Source organism: Solanum pennellii, chromosome 6 (assembly GCF_001406875.1).
Source record: "Solanum pennellii chromosome 6, SPENNV200".
NCBI classification, from domain to species: domain Eukaryota; kingdom Viridiplantae; phylum Streptophyta; class Magnoliopsida; order Solanales; family Solanaceae; genus Solanum; species Solanum pennellii.
Genome location: NC_028642.1, coordinates 53,194,415 through 53,212,373, shown reverse-complemented (window position 1 = coordinate 53,212,373; position 17,959 = coordinate 53,194,415). Strand labels below are relative to the sequence as shown.

The 17,959-nt window shown below is 32.7% G+C and overlaps 2 protein-coding genes across 2 annotated transcripts; both read left to right on the top strand.

Moving 5' to 3' along the window:
- Positions 1 to 961: 961 nt before the first annotated feature.
- Positions 962 to 11,742, top strand: LOC107023197 (protein BONZAI 1-like). The gene is made up of 16 exons (XM_015223809.2): positions 962 to 1,293; positions 5,012 to 5,059; positions 5,872 to 6,020; positions 6,102 to 6,150; positions 7,133 to 7,189; positions 7,645 to 7,833; positions 7,919 to 8,053; positions 8,938 to 8,999; positions 9,085 to 9,187; positions 9,270 to 9,384; positions 9,917 to 9,993; positions 10,078 to 10,215; positions 10,327 to 10,491; positions 10,932 to 11,045; positions 11,139 to 11,232; positions 11,339 to 11,742. Exons 1-16 carry the CDS (start codon positions 1,144 to 1,146, stop codon positions 11,425 to 11,427), a joined length of 1,734 nt encoding a protein of 577 aa, XP_015079295.1. The 5' UTR covers positions 962 to 1,143; the 3' UTR covers positions 11,428 to 11,742.
- Positions 11,743 to 13,770: 2,028 nt separating this feature from the next.
- Positions 13,771 to 15,179, top strand: LOC107022949 (ethylene-responsive transcription factor ERF114-like). The gene is made up of 3 exons (XM_015223508.2): positions 13,771 to 14,073; positions 14,169 to 14,555; positions 14,818 to 15,179. Exons 1-3 carry the CDS (start codon positions 13,812 to 13,814, stop codon positions 15,027 to 15,029), a joined length of 861 nt encoding a protein of 286 aa, XP_015078994.1. The 5' UTR covers positions 13,771 to 13,811; the 3' UTR covers positions 15,030 to 15,179.
- Positions 15,180 to 17,959: the final 2,780 nt, after the last annotated feature.

The following is a 17,959-nucleotide window of genomic DNA, read 5'->3' as shown; positions in this document are numbered from 1 at the left end:
TTAGATTGCGCAAGTGGGCAGCGTTAGTTCAATCAATTAAAAAGTCTGAGCAGTGATTGATATAATTATCGTTATATCATTACATGGGGTCAGCAGAATACTCGTATTAACATGTACATATTAGAGTAAATTCTGTACACCTGTAACATACCTAACACAAAATAACATAGGAGTACTACTTATATATACCGCAGTGTTAGGCTTTTAACATTTTAAATTTTAAAAAGAAAATAAACGGTGTAATTTTCTTATATCCACTGTCAATAGAGAAGTTAAATCTCTTGTGAAAATCAATTGACATGAACTTAAAGTTAAACTTGTTGAGCGTTTGTGTCTGGTTTAAATGTAATAATCGATTGGGGCTGTTTTTGTTCGAGAAACTTGTGGTCCATTCTTTGACTTGGTGGGCACTGGGCAGCCTCTCCAAAGGTTGCGTGTAGCAAAACAAAAACAAGCATAACTTTGAGTAAATTTAATCAGATTTTTGTTTTAACTTTCGAGAAATATTCATTTAACGTATAGTATAGTTAAAAAAATTCATTTCTTCAATTCAATTGATAAGATATCATTTTCAAGAATCTAACTAAGCTTGAAATAAAACCAATACATACGATAATCTTAATAACTATTCCTTTCGTCCGGAAATATTTGTCATGTTGCGCTTATTGAAAGTTAATTTGACTAATTTTTAAAGGTAAATTAGATTATATTAATTCGATATTTTTTTAAAAAAATTATATGAAAAATACTATAAATTATAATTTTTTTGCATATTAATATGATGAAAAAATACATCTTAAAATGTTGATCAAAATTTTATTATTTAACTCTAAAAATAAAAATTATGATAAATAATACCAAACTAAAAGAATCATATTCTTTGATAATATATTTGAACTCTTTAACAATAACATAGAGATAATTTCAATATATAAACGCGCTTTTATTTTATTACTACAACTTTTGGACTGACGCAGCTAGTGTGGGTCCCTCTCCCTTCTTCCCTTTCTCTCTCTAACTCTCTGTTCAAAAGTTCCCATTACATACAGTAAAGTTCAATTAATTAACCAAAGTTTCTGCGCGCACACAGATATTTGGATTTGTTGCTTCCTGAAATTGCAGCAATCGGCGGCAGTAGCAGCCATGGGAAATTGCTGCTCCGACGAGAACGGTGGACATTCGGGGGTCGGCGGTAACGGTGCTTACGCGGCAAATCAAAACAACGGTCATAACGAAGCCGTCGATGCTCTACTCAAGTCTCGCGGTTACCAAGGCCTCTACTCGCATGTCGAGGTTCTTTATTCTCTCTGTTTTTCTACATTTTACTCTTAAACAGGTGTAGGTGTCACCAGATTATTAGTTTCTACTAATGACTGCGGATTTATTCTATCCTGCTGATTAGAATTTTATTGGATCGGGTTTGGTTGATTTAACATCTATAGTGAGAAAATTCGTCTTAGATGAGCAAATGTAGCTGAATTTTGACTTTTTATTAGATTGGACTAGAAGTTTACTTGGCTTGACCGAAAGAAGATAATTTTGAAAGCTGCTGTATTATTCCTTTCTGAATTGACAGCCTGAGTAGATATGTACTCCACATTTTCCCGTGATTTCGGTAGGTTTATTTGGATCATTGTGGTTGATTAATATCTTTGATGGAGAATTCGTGTTAGGTGAGGATGTAGTGCAGTTTCTTGACATCTATCAGATTNCTCATCTCATCAAGCTGAAAGCTGCTGTATTATTCCTTTCTGAATTGACAGCCTGAGTAGATATGTACTCCACATTTTCCCGTGATTTCGGTAGGTTTATTTGGATCATTGTGGTTGATTAAGATCTTTGATGGAGAATTCGTGTTAGGTGAGGATGTAGTGCAGTTTCTTGACATCTATCAGATTGGACTGCAAATTGAATTGGCATTGACTGTGGGCAGAAGATTCCGGGAAGTGCCTTATTACGGGATTGACGAGCCATCAGCTTGATGAGATGTCTCCCTCCACATTTTTGCTGGGACAAAGAAGTTGATGGGTTAATTGAATTTGGGGCGGGTCTAATTTGGGAACGGGTGGGTTTTTAAATTAATTTAGGTTATTTAAATTCTGGCCAATAGAAAATTGCCACGTCATTAATTAATTTATTAATTGGATTTAAAAAGTGACCGNCTTTTTTACTGGGACAAAGAAGTTGATATAGACACCTTAGATCAAAATTTTGTGACCAGGAACTAGTGCTGACTAGTTGACTTTGTTGTATATCTATGCTAAGGGATGGGATGCTTGTCCATAACAAAGAAACAATGTATTATGTTACTAAACTGAAGTATTTAGGGTTGGAGGATACTGTAGGTGTATCACAGGAAAGATTTTAAAGTGAACTGTTCACTTCCAAGTCGACGAGAATTGAGTGTGGGGGTGGGTGCAAACATTGGGCGTGGAAGGAAGAATAAAGAGTATACAGTTACTTGATCAGAAAATTTGCTCATATATTTGCATAGTTTTGAATTGTGAAGTATGGATATATTGAGGAAGTATGGATGTCTTGAGGATTGATGTAGCCAATTCCAACTAATTTTCCTACCTACTTTTGCATGTGAGATGATATTTCACATGACTATATCTGGTCTTGCCTATTTCATGTTTTTTCATCCACTGATCTTACAAGGTTTTCGAGAATGTAATGCAAATAATATAGTGTATACCTTATCCATGTTTGAATTTCTCGATCAATGAAGAAAAGAAAAAACATAGAGAGAATTAGGGGAATGTACCAAAGTTTAAGAAGTTCACATCCACTTAACCACAAAATGTTATTTAATTATTTTTGGTCAACAAAAATTATCCAATGATATACAACAGTCAAAAACTTAAGAGTTTTATTTTTTCTTAATGAGTATGGTTGAAATTTGCTGAGAACACATAGACAAGGCAATATACAAATTTGAGGAAGATCGGAGGTGTTGTGAACTGGTTTGGAGTCATAATTCATAGTTGAGAAGTTTCTTTGCGACACATGTATCTCACATATTCTGCACATGTATCTTAAAGTCATTTATTCATGGATATACACATATACATTCGATACACATGGGGTATGAGATACACAAGCGATACACAGTTATACATGCAAAAGCTTCGTCTTCTTGCTTCGAAATGCAACTCAAATTTCAATTTAAACCACCTCACATCTCTACCAAATCATCCCCAAATTGTTATTCAAACTCCTTAACATGTACCCAATCTATACCAACAACACCCACTCGAAACAATTCTAATTTTAAAAAATCTGAATTTTCATACTCAAGCTTAAGAGAGCTTCAATTGAGTTTTAGCTAATCTTCATCACTTTCCAAGCAACCATACTGTATGCACAAAATTAACTCCAAAAGATGTACCCCATCTATTCCAACAATACCCACTACTCGAAACAAAATCCTATTTTGGAAAATTGTCTTTTCATGCTAAACTTAGCCTCTGTAGAAATATATAGGTGTATCATTTGGTTTGAAAATGATTATCAAGATAAAGGTTGAGTTATATTGTATTTAAATAAAGTGAGTTTGATGGTGGAGATGAGATCTATTATTTCTAAAATTGAATATTTGTTAGTAGAAAAAACTAGTGATTGTATAAAGAAGAAAAACACAGCGAAGTAGAAAACAAAGAGAAGCACTAAGTAGCGACAAATCATTAGACACTTTGTAACAAAACAAGGATTTAAGGTTAGTCAACAAAGAAAAGGATGTACGACTACCTTTGGTAGTTTTTTTTGCTCCGAGCAGCCAAATTAAGTAATTTTCTCGAAAATATATGCGGGAGAAGTCAGAAGAGGAAATGTTAGTTGACCTTAGTGCATGTCAAGTAAGAGCTAGTGATGGTATGATGCAGCTAACTGCTAAGTAAGGCATGTGCATCTCAAGTGGGAGCTAGTGAGTATATGCAGCTTAATAAGGCATTCAGTCTATGTATGTGATTATTGTTCAATATGAACGTGATCTATACTTTAATTAACAGTATTGAGATTCAAGCTCCTCGAAAGGTACTTTTAATCAAAACATAATGAAGGTGAAATTGAAGAAAATTGAGTACCTTGTATATAGAAATTTCCATGTCAGCCCTTCTCCTTGTATCACTTTTTGGGATTCTCCTCTTGATCAATATTTTCTCCTTGGAATACCTTGTAAGTATTCCACATAATGTTTCATAATTTAGACATATAACTCTATCTTTATATTGAATTATTTTTAGCCTTAATATCTAGACCAGGAAGGATCTGACCTCTAGATTCACACCCTTATCAGACACACGCACCCGAGTCCGACCAATTTAGTTGCGGATTAAAGCTGACCGATTTAGTTTTGGTTCTTAAATTAAGATTTAGATATTACCTCAAAGGTGCTATGACCTAAAAATACAGTCATTTCAAAACATTGACCTTATGTACAAAACTTAATTGTCTTCTATAAACTAAAAGGTCACCTATTTTAGGTATGAGAATAGTTATTCGTTTATATCCAAAAAAGATTAGACTTCTAGCTAAATGTGTTTCTAAGGAGTTATTGTGCCGTTGCTCGATCAATTTGGTAGTTGGATATTTTTTTGTATCCTTTTACAGTTTTCCGGCGATGGTCCAGTGGGATGACAGGCCAAATATAAATTTTAAGGTTGCCAAGTTGCATAAAAGTTATTGACCTACTGTTAGTTTAATAATATTTTACGACGTGCTGAAAAGGAAGATAAAGTATTAGGTGTTTCAAATTGATGATTAAATCTCTAACTTTTGGTTTCCTATAGCGTAAATATCCCAATGCTGTTACTTTGACGAAAGCTATATCAGACTGTGTGAGGTTCTTATGAATCATTTTTCTGCTTGAAATCATTTTGCAAGCCCGTCACTATTTACAAGCTATTTATCTATTCTAGTTCTTGGCTCGGAGCCTATGACAAAACTAAACATCTGCGATTAACTGTGGATAACAGAGGTTTTTGGTTTTAACTATTCTATTTACTTGCAGTTGTCTCTATCTGCTACCGGTTTGCGTGATCGCGATGTGCTTTCCAAGGTTTGTTCCTTATTCTTTAGAGTTTGGTAATGTGAATAACAAATACTGACTTTCACGTGATTTGATTCATGGTAATACTGCTTCAATATTATTTGTTGTTATCAATTTACAATTTCTATAACTTCATTTTCATAGTTGGAGCAAAGCATTGAATGCTTACACTCAGAATATTTTTCATTTCATTAGGCCAATCATTTTAAGGATCAAGTTTCGTGTTAATGCTTAAGGTTAAATCTCACGTATTTTACATAGGATATCCTCCAAAGCTAGCTTCTAGAGACAAACTAGTGTAGTAAAAGGTTGATGGAACAGTAGTAGTTACTGCTCCTTTCTACTATCTGATATCTTCCATAATATTATGGTTTATATTATCAGGCTCACTCCAGAGTTCGCAATAGAAAGTAATTGTCTGTTGTTCTAACTTCTATAGCAGGTATCACTAGTTCTTTTAAGAAATTTCCCTCTGAACTGTCATTTTATAGACTTACTGATTTCTATATGGTTTATGGTTTATGTATTACCATGATGTTGAATAAAGTTGTGTCCACCTAACTAAAAGTATACTATTTCATTACACTAAATAATTAAATGATCTACTTTGTTTATTTTTCTTCTAAAAATCTTAGGAGCCTACTTATTTTGTATGTCAGTAGTTGCTTGCCCTCCCTTTCTGTTCCTTTCTTTTCTTACATGAATGGTTCCGTTTTTACTTTACAATACATTTTATTTGCTAGCATTATTTTCTTGGCCTAAAAATGTGTTTGACTTTACCAAGTTATCTTGCTCTGTTCTGAATCTCTTATTGTTAACAGAGTGATCCTATGGTAGTCATTTATTCAAAAGGAAGAGATGGTTCATTGCAAGAGCTTAGTCGTACTGAAGTAGTTCCAAACTCATTGAATCCCAAGTGGATTACAAAGTATACTACTGCCTATCATTTTGAGACGGTGCAGAATTTAGTGTGAGTTTTGACACTTCAGATTTGGAAGTTTCTGTCAATTAGATACCTCTTTTCTGTCTTACAAGATTCTTTTTATCTCAGGTTCCGTGTCTGTGATATTGACACCCAATTTCATAATCAAGATGTCAAGGTATATATGCCTGTCCTCTTCTAAAGGATTTCTAAGGTCAAAGTTACCCTAAGCAAAAGTTTAACATTTACCAAACTATGCCAACAGTACGAACAAAAAGTAACCTTATGCACCGTCGGCGATGCATATTCATCTATGACTTAAGTCTAGTAACCATGCTTCTCTTTGTTTTATTTTTTATTTTTTACGTTTTAATTAAATGAAATTGAAGAACTGATGAAAGTTTCTCAAAGTAAACATTTAAATCAGTATCTATTTAAACAATACTAATTATAAAGTGACTTTTTACACGTTCTCTTTCAAAATTTGACACTACTTTGGCCAATCATAAACTGCTATCATTCGCAAGTACCTTTTTCTTGAAACTCCATTTGACAAAAAATTCTTCACAAAATAAGCAGATTTTTGAAGTTGGCTAAGCTTGCTCTTTTCAAGAGCTTGAGGTTTTCTCGATAATATTTTAAAATAACTTCAAGTTCATAGAGTTACTTTTTTTGGTTTATCTTATCCACCCGGTAGACTAATTCTGTAGCAGCCCAGGTACTATGGTCTGGGATATTGACCAATCTTCTTGTATGAAAAAATATGTCATTCTTGAGTCGTTACTAATATTTAGTTTCAAATTCTTGCATGTGGTAGTTTACATGATCCTTGTATTCCCTGACACCTAAAATTTGCCATGAACTTCTCCTGAATCACCTGAACTTGCTGTAGAGCAGGATAAACATGTAAAGCTAAGCGTTAAAATGTCCATTTTCTTCACTCTGCTACATTGTCATCTCAGGCTGCTGGACAATAACTTTCATATCTTACCTCATGAGTACATCATGTCTTGTGCCTTGCAGTTCATTTATCTGTTCCATCATTTACTGTCTATGGGCAAATGAATGAACCATTTTATTTTTCAAGCAATTTTAGAGGATACAAACACATATCATCATGGCTCGTGACTAATATATCAAAGTCTGCATAACTTATGCAGATGCTGAAACTGGAAGAGCAGGACTTTCTTGGCGAGGCTAGTTGCACATTATCTGAGGTGCTGATCGCTGTCACCCACTATTTTAATTTTTAACTTATAATGTCACTGTAGTTTCTACTTATGGTGTAAGAGACATGACTTAATATTGAGGCTGTAATTGGTATGTGAACTGAAGTGCTTAGAGACTACAGATTTTGCATTTAAGGCTCTATACTTTGTGTAACTCGGTTATGCATATCTCACCACTGGTTTTCTTGTGTGTTGGTCGTTAAAACATTGTGCATTTGCTTGAGAATCATCCACTTGCTTGATTATTTCGAGAGGTTATTAATGTTACCACCAAGATAATACCCACATTTGATGCCTGCTTTAAAGCTGCTTGATATATTTTTCCTGTTTAAGTTCTTGCATGCAGCTTTTTTTATTCCAACTAATGATTTCAGAATCAATATAGTTGTACGTATGAAGTTAACGTTTCCTTATTAATACTAGATTATTGAATTTCCTTGTAGATTGTCACAAAGTCAAACGGGTCCCTGACCTTAGACCTTATACGTGGAGAACAATCTTCTGGTCCAACGCATGCCCAAAAATCTGGTAAGCTTACTATTTGTGCTGAAGAAAGTGTTGCCTCAAAGACTACTGTAGAGTTGAAATTGAGATGTTCAGAATTGGTGTCCAAGGATTTGTTCTCCAAAAGTGTAAGAACTCATCAGATTAGTTTTATCTTTTGTCATTCTGAATTGTATGATGTATACAAATTCAATATCTTATTGCTTGTGGCAGGATCCCTTTTTGGTGATATCTAAATATACAGAGAGTGGAATGATGGTTCCAATTTGCAAAACAGAAGTTATTAAAGATGATCATAGTCCAAAGTGGAAACCAATTATCGTGAATATTCAACAAGTTGGAAGTAAGGTATAAAAAAAATGTTCCCCCATTTGCTTCCTAAAAGAATTTCTGATACCCTCCCCCTAAAATGTAGTACGTTGGAAGGGAGAAAACAGGGAACCCTGTGAGACAGATACTGCTACGAGCTAGAGTGCCTTTTTCTATGGAACCATATGCTATTCCATGTGAATCAGAAGTTGGTATGAGCGAGTGTGAAATTGTTAGAATTTTCTATGGAATTTTGAATTTGGCGCAAAAGAAATACTTTTCATGTACTCATTAACCATATTTTCTGTGGATTCCTAGATCAATCATAGATAATTGAATTTGAAGTGTAGCTAGTGATCTTTTACACATCGATTAGTTAAGGGATGCCCGTATAGTATGCACTACTGAGTTTTGGCAGATTGTGTGCTCTCACTTAGAAGAATTTCTTTGTATTTGCTATTTAATTTTAAGGAGAGCTTGGAGCAATGGTAAAGTTACCTTCGTGTGACCAATAGGTGGGGTTCGAGCCGTGGAATCACCCACTGATGCTCAAGGGTAGGCTGCCTACATCACACCCCTTAGGGGTGTGGCCCTTCCCTGACCCTGCGTGAACGCGAGATGCTTAATGCATCGGGCTGTCCTTTTTTCTTTTTTTTTTGCTCTTTAATCTTATATTGTATTTTCTGATTTTATTTGCTAGTTAAATAATTTAGGTACCAGAATTCCTTAGAAGTGTTTCATGCATGGCCCATCGCAGAATACAATCAAAGTTTTCTCATCTTATAGTAGTGATCTATAGCTTGGAATCGAGGGCCTGTATCTCTAATTATCTTACTAAATTGGTGTATCTTCTAAATAATAACCATTCGTCGAGTATGTCAGGAAACTATATTAAGATATCAATAACGTTTGAACAAATGCAGGACAGTCCATTGACTATTGAGTGTTATGACTTCAATTCAAACGGAAAGCATGATTTAATTGGGTAAATGGCCTTCCTTTCATCTTTCTGTCATTTCTGACCTTTATGGACTGGAAACTGACTGTCTTTCTCCTATGACAATTGTCAGCAAGATTCAGAAATCACTATCAGATTTAGAAGTGTTGCACTCGACTGGTTCGAGTGCTAATCTTTTCACATCAGCTGCTGTAGGACAAAGTTCGCAAAACAAGGTAAATCTCTATTGTCTGGAAAAAAGATACTTCCTAGTTTTAAACTTTCTGCATTTGATCATTGAGGTCACAATTTCGCCAGGTCCTAAAGAGCCAGCTTTTTGTGGATAGCTTTTTCGAGAAAACCCAGCATACATTCCTCGATTACTTGGCATGGGGCTATGAACTTAACTTCATGGTGGCCATTGACTTTACTGGTATGCATGGGTCTGTATATATGTTTTGTACTCTTTCTCCTTCATGATATCAGGTTTGAGCAAAGTTGCATATATTTCTGTAACTATGCATGGGCATATTGTGTTGCCTTCACCAATCTTATTATCATCATCTCTGATGCCTTTTCTATTTTTGGCATTGGGGGTGTAAGATTGAGCCACCTTAGGGGCTTGAAGTTCCTATTCTTGGAGTGCCCGTAATTCTGTATACTCTGATTGTCTTTGTGACTGTATTTGTATCATCTTGAATCTAGCTAGTTTATGGCACTTTACTCAACATCCATATGAATATTTTTTTGTGTCATTACTGAAAGAATTGCTTGGATTAACTGAAAGATCTAACAGTATGACAGTTTGATTGGCCCTTCAAATAATATGCATCTATTATGTCGATTCTATTAGTTACACTTACATTTATTTGCTTCTCTAAGCTTTCTTCTGCTATGGACATTGGGTATTTCTTATTTTTCATCTCAGCATGCATTTGTTCTCTCACACGAGTTGTGTTTGTCAGCTTCTAATGGAAATCCACGCTTACCCGATTCATTGCATTATATCGATCCTTCAGGACGGCCAAATGATTATCAGAGAGTGAGAAACTGGTCTTGTACATAATGGTCTTGTATGTACACTTCATATGAATAACTTCATTAAATCGGGGAATTCAAATTTCAGGCCATCTTGGATGCTGGAGAGGTATTGCAGTTCTATGATAGAGACCGACGTTATCCTGCTTGGGGTTTTGGAGCGCGGCCAATCGATGGCCCTGTTTCTCATTGCTTCAATCTAAATGGCAGCAGTGACTACTGTGAGGTGTGTCCAAAAAAGCATTAAATGTGCCAAATTTTGTTATATTTTGATGTTGTGAATTCCCTTGTTTCTGGTTATCATCTTATTTTATTAATCAGTAATTTCTTATTCCAGGTGGAAGGAATCCAGGGTATCATGACGGCATACATGAGTGCCCTTTTTAATGTTTCACTTGCAGGACCAACTATATTTGGACCGGTTGTTACGTCAGCTGCAGATATAGCAAATCAGTCTTTGATGAAGCGCGAGAGGAAGTACTTTGTTTTGTTAATAATCACGGTACATCTTATTTCCTGATGGTCATGGTTTTTAGGTCAATTAAAATGTTAACCATTGTGTGCTAGAACGTTGGCTTTCCATTGATTAGAGTTTTAGCCAATTGATCTCTTCTCCGCTATCAGATTTCTTGGTTTGTTGAGTGGGAATTGTTCTTTTTTCAACGAATGAGTTAAGTTTGAACCTTGCTTGGTAGCATGAGCCTGAGTTCCCATCAGGCCTTTCTCAATTAATATAGACAAATGGCAGAGACATAAATGTGCATGTACATGTAAATATTTCATTAGAAGGCATAAAAGTGGTGTGGAAACCCTTTAATTGAATTTCACTTGGAGTGAAGCTCCTATTTAATTTTGGTCGATGCTGAATTTGATCATGCTTATTTGTGAGTAAATTTCATATGGTTATTTCAATGTGCTGATTACATTATTACAAAATCCCAGGACGGAGTGATAACAGATCTCCAAGAAACAATGGATGCCCTTGTTCATGCTGCGGATTTGCCATTGTCAGTTCTTATTGTTGGGGTTGGAGGAGCTGATTTCAAGGAAATGGAGGTGTGTATTTTCTGTTTATCCAGAATGCAGTATTATCAACAGTATTAAATCGTCTAATGGTGTAAAGACAATTCCCGTATTGTATGTCCACAGATTTTAGATGCTGACAAACAGAGACTTGAATCAACACATGGGCGTGTTGCAGTGCGTGACATAGTCCAATTTGTTCCCTTCCGGGATGTACAAAGTAGGTCATTTTAACACTTACCACGAGCCATCTCTTATTGAAGAGGAGGACAGATGTGAGTTGGCTTTCTCTGTATGTGAGCTGATTCCGTTGCATTGATTTGTAGGTGGAGACTCGGTCCTTCAAGCACTTTTAGCAGAACTACCTTCCCAGTTTTTGGAATACATGCGGCTCAAAAGGATTCAGCCAACTTAATGATCATACAAGAATTGTACATACAAATGTTGATTCATGTATTTTCGCCATTTTCTAGCTGTTCCCCAATGGTGTCAAAAGTTTTGTTTTTGGATGTCTCAATTCGTCTTCTCTTTCCCATTTCCCAGAAGCTTGTACTTTTTAAATTATATTTCTTCATTATCATCTTCTTATTTATTTTGTTGATAAAATTTCAAATGAAGCTCGTTTACCTTTGTGTACTGATTGTGTAAATGTAATCTCGTCAGGATGAGAGGATGCTGCAAATACCTTCCTTTTGTGAGTATCTACAAATTACATTGCTATTTAATTCCAGATGCTGTTTTCAGATCGTAAAGGTGGTTTTCTTGATTGGTTAAATAAAATTAAGTTTCACACGCGACTTGTATGACACAATATGAAATTGCAATAGAAGCCAGCTTTTAGTCTACTTTTTTTTTTCAAATCCAAGCTATCTAGAGTCTTTCCATTGACACAATCAAATGTCCTATTTTAGTCTGTCTTATTCTCAAATACAATATCAAATGGTAAGACCATGCATTTCACTCTTTCTTCTTTTTAAATTTCCTCCTAGAGGTTTATGACTGGATTTATTGAAAGATACTCATGAAAAACTTCCAAATTCAATTTATTTATCAAATTAAGTAACAATCACTATGACAACTGCAATGTAAGATAAAACTCAGACTTCCATAATTTGTTAGTCTAATCATACTCATCTATATCTTCGTTAAAATTTGATAAAGTTACCAACTACGCACACTCATGGTCATATGTTGTAGTAGTAAAATTTTGAAGACCATGATAAAAAAAGAAGAAGGTGAATTTCAATTATCAAGTCCTGTTCCACTGGGGTTGATTGTGACAATAATAGAACAAAAATCAATAAATTTGAAGTAATTCTATTTGCTGACCAAGTCTTCCACTTCTTTTTTTTCTTCTTTTCTAAAGTATTATCTAATTTTTCACATATATGACTTCTTTCGTCTGGTTAGACAAGTATTGACTTGACCTGTAACATCAATAATGAGCTACCACTGGTTAACAATACTATAATCAAAATTTTCATTCTTTACCCTAAATTCAGAGCATCTCCCAATCCAAAAAGAAGAAAATGTATTGTTTTGCTAGTACAAGATATAGTTGAAATATCATGAGGATAACCATGTATCAAATATATTTTTAAAAGAGTGGATAAAATATATCTAAAATTATCCTTTTGTTTTAAATTTCACAACTAAATTATTCAAAGTTTGAGAAATACATCTATAATTATTACTAATAAGTTTGAGAAACACACCTAAAGTAATATGTGATGATGTGTTAGTACTCTCTCTTTTTCTAAAAAAAAGTTGTCATAAATTGCAATCCAAAAAACAATTCCACCATGGTAAAAAGTGATAACAAATAACTAACACATTTAACAATCCCAACTGAAAATATAAATTGAAATACATTTGTTAACTTTTTAAAAATCCATTAAAAATATACTTTTTTTAAAAAGAACAAAAATGTGTCAGCAAAAATAATGATAATTCCATATGGATAAAATTTCAAGGCTAGATAATGCCATTTGGTCAAGATTACGTATGTTTCTTAAACTAATCGGTAATAATTTAGGTGCATGTGTATTTCTCACGTTATTAATAGTTTATATATATAACTGAAAACAAAATAGTTAAGATATGTTTTTGACACTTAATTAATCTTTTTAAAAATATAATTATATAAATTTCATAATTTATTATATTACAGAAGGAGAATGTGATATATAGAGAAAATTGTATATATATAATTGGCATACGCGAATGTACCCCTTCAAATATGCCTTCAACGCACGCGCGTGATACCAAATATGCCTTGGTCCGTTTTGACAAGTGAGGGCTTGTATTAGCCTGTCTCGATAAGTAAGGCTTACTCAAATAGTTGAATATCTTTATCAAATTATTAACCGATAGATTTAAGATTAAGTAAAAATACTATTGATCATCTATCGTAGGTTGGGGAAAAAAGTATTGGTCGATCTGTCTCGACTTGATAGGTCTCAAAGATTTTGTCCATCAAAAAGGCACCTAAAAATGACATTTTTTTAATTACATTTTGTATATATACACTATGACATCCATTTTCGACTATAGTTTACTCCATTGAAAAAATAGCATTGGAAAATCATCAATTAACGACAAATAAATTAATATGACCAAAAACAACAAATATTCTAATTATTACTTCCCCACTGAGTCTACATATATACTACCAGTTGTAAACCCTAGCATTTCATTCTTCAGTTTCTTCCTTTCCGTAGTTAGTAATACACAAAGTTAATAAGAATTCGTACATATGAATAAATCATATATATATAGTGAAAAATAATTTTTTAAAAAATGGATCGAATTAGACGTGGAAAGAGGCCCTATGAATCCGAGGAAAAAGAAGATAGAAATAATAATCATATGTATTCATCAGCTCGATCTCAACATGATATGTCTACAATGGTTTCAGTCCTCTCTCAAGTTATTGGCATCAAAAGTACTACTAACACAAATTGTTCTTCTTCTTCCTCCACACATCATAAGCCATTATTAACCCTAAATCATCAGTCTAATACTATGCAAAACCAATTACCTCAGCTCAATCAACAACAAGGTACTCATAATCAAATTTTATTATCTAGGGTTTTATTTTTCTGAAGTTAATTGTTTATTTTGAACTTTTTTTTTTTTTGGGTTTATTGTGTGAAGGGAATAATGAAAAGAGAAGAAGACAGTACAGAGGTGTGAGGCAAAGACCATGGGGTAAATGGGCGGCCGAAATCCGTGACCCGGAAAAAGCTGCTCGTGTATGGTTGGGTACTTTTCACACTGCGGAAGATGCGGCAATTGCATATGATGAAGCTGCACTTAAATTTAGAGGAAACAAAGCTAAACTCAACTTTCCAGAACGGGTTCAATCCACAACTGATCGATTCGGGATATCATACCTAATTACTAATACTAATCATCAAAAAGATCAATTTCAGCCCAGTAATTTTCTCCCAAATTCTGATCAATTACAACATCATCACTACAGTAATCATAATGCTGATGATTTGAAATTTGGCGTCTCGCCGAGTTTTTATCACCCTACAGGTAGAGTACTGTGCATGATTTGAGTACGCAGTAGCAGAATTTGAAAATTTTTGGCCAAACACAGATGGATGCTCTAAGCATAATTCATTTTTTACTGGTCGAGCATGTAAAAATTCTTTTTGGCAATGGGTTAACGTGTTATCTAAAAATTTAAATAGTTAGAAAGAGTACATACTTTTATTTACTTAATTTTGTATTCAATAATATCGATCTAACTCTAGTTAATTACTATTTATATTTGTTTTTGACACGCATATAGCAGGGTTCAATCCTAAAGCACTGGATTTAGTGGAACCTTCGAAATCATCATCGATGACATATTTGGTACAACAAGCATCGTCTCATGAGGTACAAGAAGAACCAAGGTATATTAATCACCAGCAAGAAGATGAAAACAATCTGAAATTTTCATCTTATTTTGGCACTTATTCAAGCTCAGGACCAACTTTGGGGGAGTTTGAAGATCAAAAATAATTATTTTTTTCAACCAACATGAAGGTATACAATTTCTTGAGGATATAATGTCACATATTAATAAGTTTTTGGCCCTAAATGTGCTTTCAATTTCCTTCTTTTGTCATGCAATTAGTTAAGCATTAATGATTTGGTTGATAAATTCAGTTGAACATGAACTATATTTATATATATAGTTATGTACTATGAAAATAAATTAATATCATGTGGTTATATGTTCTCAACTTCTAGGTTTTGATAAGATCGTAAGGATTCTAATATTGATAGCTTTATGCAAGTGTATATCACTTTATTAAAGTTAATATTGCATAATAATGTAATTGTATATAGTACTAGCGGTGGCGAATGAGTGGGTTGGGTTAAATTTGAATGGGTTGAAATGGGTCAACATAAAATTGGTAATAATTCAACCCGCCCATATGGAGAAAAATAGATTGAATAAGAAATGAGTTGAGTAAAATACTAGTTTACCTGTAATTTCATGAGCAAACAATACTCTACTTAAGAATTCAACATGGAGAAAATGTTTGTCTTCTTTTAGATGTAAAATGTTGAAAATGCTTCATTTAGTTTTATTGTATCATAAAAGTTTTAAAAAAAAATCCAATAACAAGAGGAAAATATTTTTTATTTTCAAAGTAAATGAATATTTACATTTTAGGATTAAAACATGCTTAATGCACTTTAAGCAATGTCAAGATTAATACATTATTTGCTTAATTTACACTATTATTTATCATTCAATATAAAATTAAACAAATAAAAAATATAATTATAAGTAACAAAAGAAATGTACATTTAAAATATATATTTTTTGGAGGGCCAAAGACTTCACCTCTTCATTATTGTAAAAAATAATTAGTTCTATAGAAGAACATAAAAAGCAAGAGAAATTACAATATTTTTAGTGATATCATGAATTTTTAGCGAATAAAAGTTAGAAGTTAACCCATTTGACTAATTCATAGTTTACCAATATTTTATTCATAATTTACCCATATTTTATACATTTTTTATCGGTTGAAAATGTGTATTAATTCATATTTTATCCATATAAAAAATCCCATTAAATTACAAAAATATGAAATCATTTTGTCGGCACTATATACTATATACATTTTATAACAAAATTAAGTCATTCACCTGGTCTTTCATCTCTCATAGTGACGGAGATTTGACATTGATCCCTACTTTATACTATAGATAGCATAAGAAATATTTACAAAAGTAGTATATAAATTTAAAAGTATAATTGCATAAACTACTAGAGTACTGTACATATCATCTCCATTATTCGAAACCATAACTTGATTCCTTGTGATCATACACACACAATAGTACAGTTTTATATATTTATTGGCAGGAATTACAATCTTAGCATATAATGTTCTAAAAAATCATATGTATTTTGTGGTATAAATTATATTCTTGCTGAGTTTGGTCTTTGTGTGACACATCATCAGCTTCTAATCTATAGATGAGAAAATCGAAGAGAGAATAGATTCACTGCATTGATTTATTATATTGTTTCTTGCAATAAAAATAAAAGACTGTATCACTATTTATAGGGTACAAATGAGAATAATAAAGGAAAATAACAAGATACTAAACTAAAATAAAGTAAACATGTGTTATGTAATTAATAAAAATTCTAGACTTAGAAAGTAAACAAATATTCTTAAATATTTCTAGATTAAAAGAGAAATAAATATTCTACTATTAACCATGGAAAGTAAATTTTAACAATACTTATTGAGTGAAAAGCGACAGTTCTTTCCTTTTTGTTTATCAACAGTGCACGTAATATTATAGTTTTGCTTTAATTTGTCAACAAAATATTCCATTTGCATTAGAGAAATAGATAAACTGACAAAACGAAATTAATGACAAAGACTTCAGGATATATATATATACTAGTAAATTTATCCGCGCTTCACGAGAATTTAATATCACAAAATTTATAAAATAATAATTTAAATCTATCAACATTAAAACTAAAACACTATATTATCTTATATACAAGATTACGCAATAACAAATATAAATAACATAAAGAAAAATAAAACTTATTACATCTTATTATTTTTTTAGATAAAGGTAACTTATCTTGTCATTTATCCTTAATAATATAAGTATAAATTAATGACTTTAAAAATACATACCTAGATCTGTAACATAAGTAATGGTGTCAATGAGTCACTCAACACGAACCAAGTACACAAATATTTAGTTGATAAAGGTAACTTATCATTTATCATTAAAAAAAAAAATTAAAAAAATTATCTTATCATTTATCCTTAATAACATAACTAGAAATTAATGACTGTAAAAATACATACCAAGATCTGTAACATAAACAATGACGTCAGTAAGCCACTCAACAGGAACCAAGTACACAAATATTCAGTTGTGAAGAAGAAGAAGAAAAGAAGAAGAAAGGTTTAAAATTTTCGTTATTTTAAAATGAGAGGAAATACCTCTATTTATAGACAACAAAGGGTGGCCTGCACAAATGTTTATTGTGCCTCATCGGAAAGGTTACAACTATTTAGAAAAGTTTCAACCCTTCGTAAAGGTCACAACTATTTGAAAAAGTTTCAACCCTTCGTAAAGGTTACAACCTTTCATAAAAGTCACAACTTTTAATAAAAGTTGCAACTCTTCTTTAAAGTCGCAAGTTTTCACAAAAATCGCAACTCTTCATTAAAGTCGCAACTCTTTATAAAAATCGCAACTTTACATAAAAGTCACAACTTAACATAAAAGTCGCAACTTAACATAAAAGTCCCAACTTTTCATAAAAGGAAAAAACTAATTTAGAAAATAAATAAATTTAAAAGGGAATTCTTGTTCGTGGGAGCGTCCACTCAGACGGACCTAAGGTTTTCTTTTATATATATATATATATATATATATATATGATATATGAT

What these genes read in the sequence shown, in the direction of transcription:
- LOC107023197 (XM_015223809.2), top strand. Translation starts at nt 1,144, where the DNA reads ATGGGAAATTGCTGCTCCGACGAGAACGGTGGACATTCGGGGGTCGGC. An exon ending in TTCAACAAGTTGGAAGTAAG is followed by an intron (nt 8,054 to 8,937) that starts GTATAAAAAAAA and finishes GAACAAATGCAG; the next exon opens with GACAGTCCATTGACTATTGA. An exon ending in TTGTTTTGTTAATAATCACG is followed by an intron (nt 10,492 to 10,931) that starts GTACATCTTATT and finishes ACAAAATCCCAG; the next exon opens with GACGGAGTGATAACAGATCT.
- LOC107022949 (XM_015223508.2), top strand. Translation starts at nt 13,812, where the DNA reads ATGGATCGAATTAGACGTGGAAAGAGGCCCTATGAATCCGAGGAAAAA. An exon ending in TCAGCTCAATCAACAACAAG is followed by an intron (nt 14,074 to 14,168) that starts GTACTCATAATC and finishes TATTGTGTGAAG; the next exon opens with GGAATAATGAAAAGAGAAGA. An exon ending in GAGTTTTTATCACCCTACAG is followed by an intron (nt 14,556 to 14,817) that starts GTAGAGTACTGT and finishes CGCATATAGCAG; the next exon opens with GGTTCAATCCTAAAGCACTG.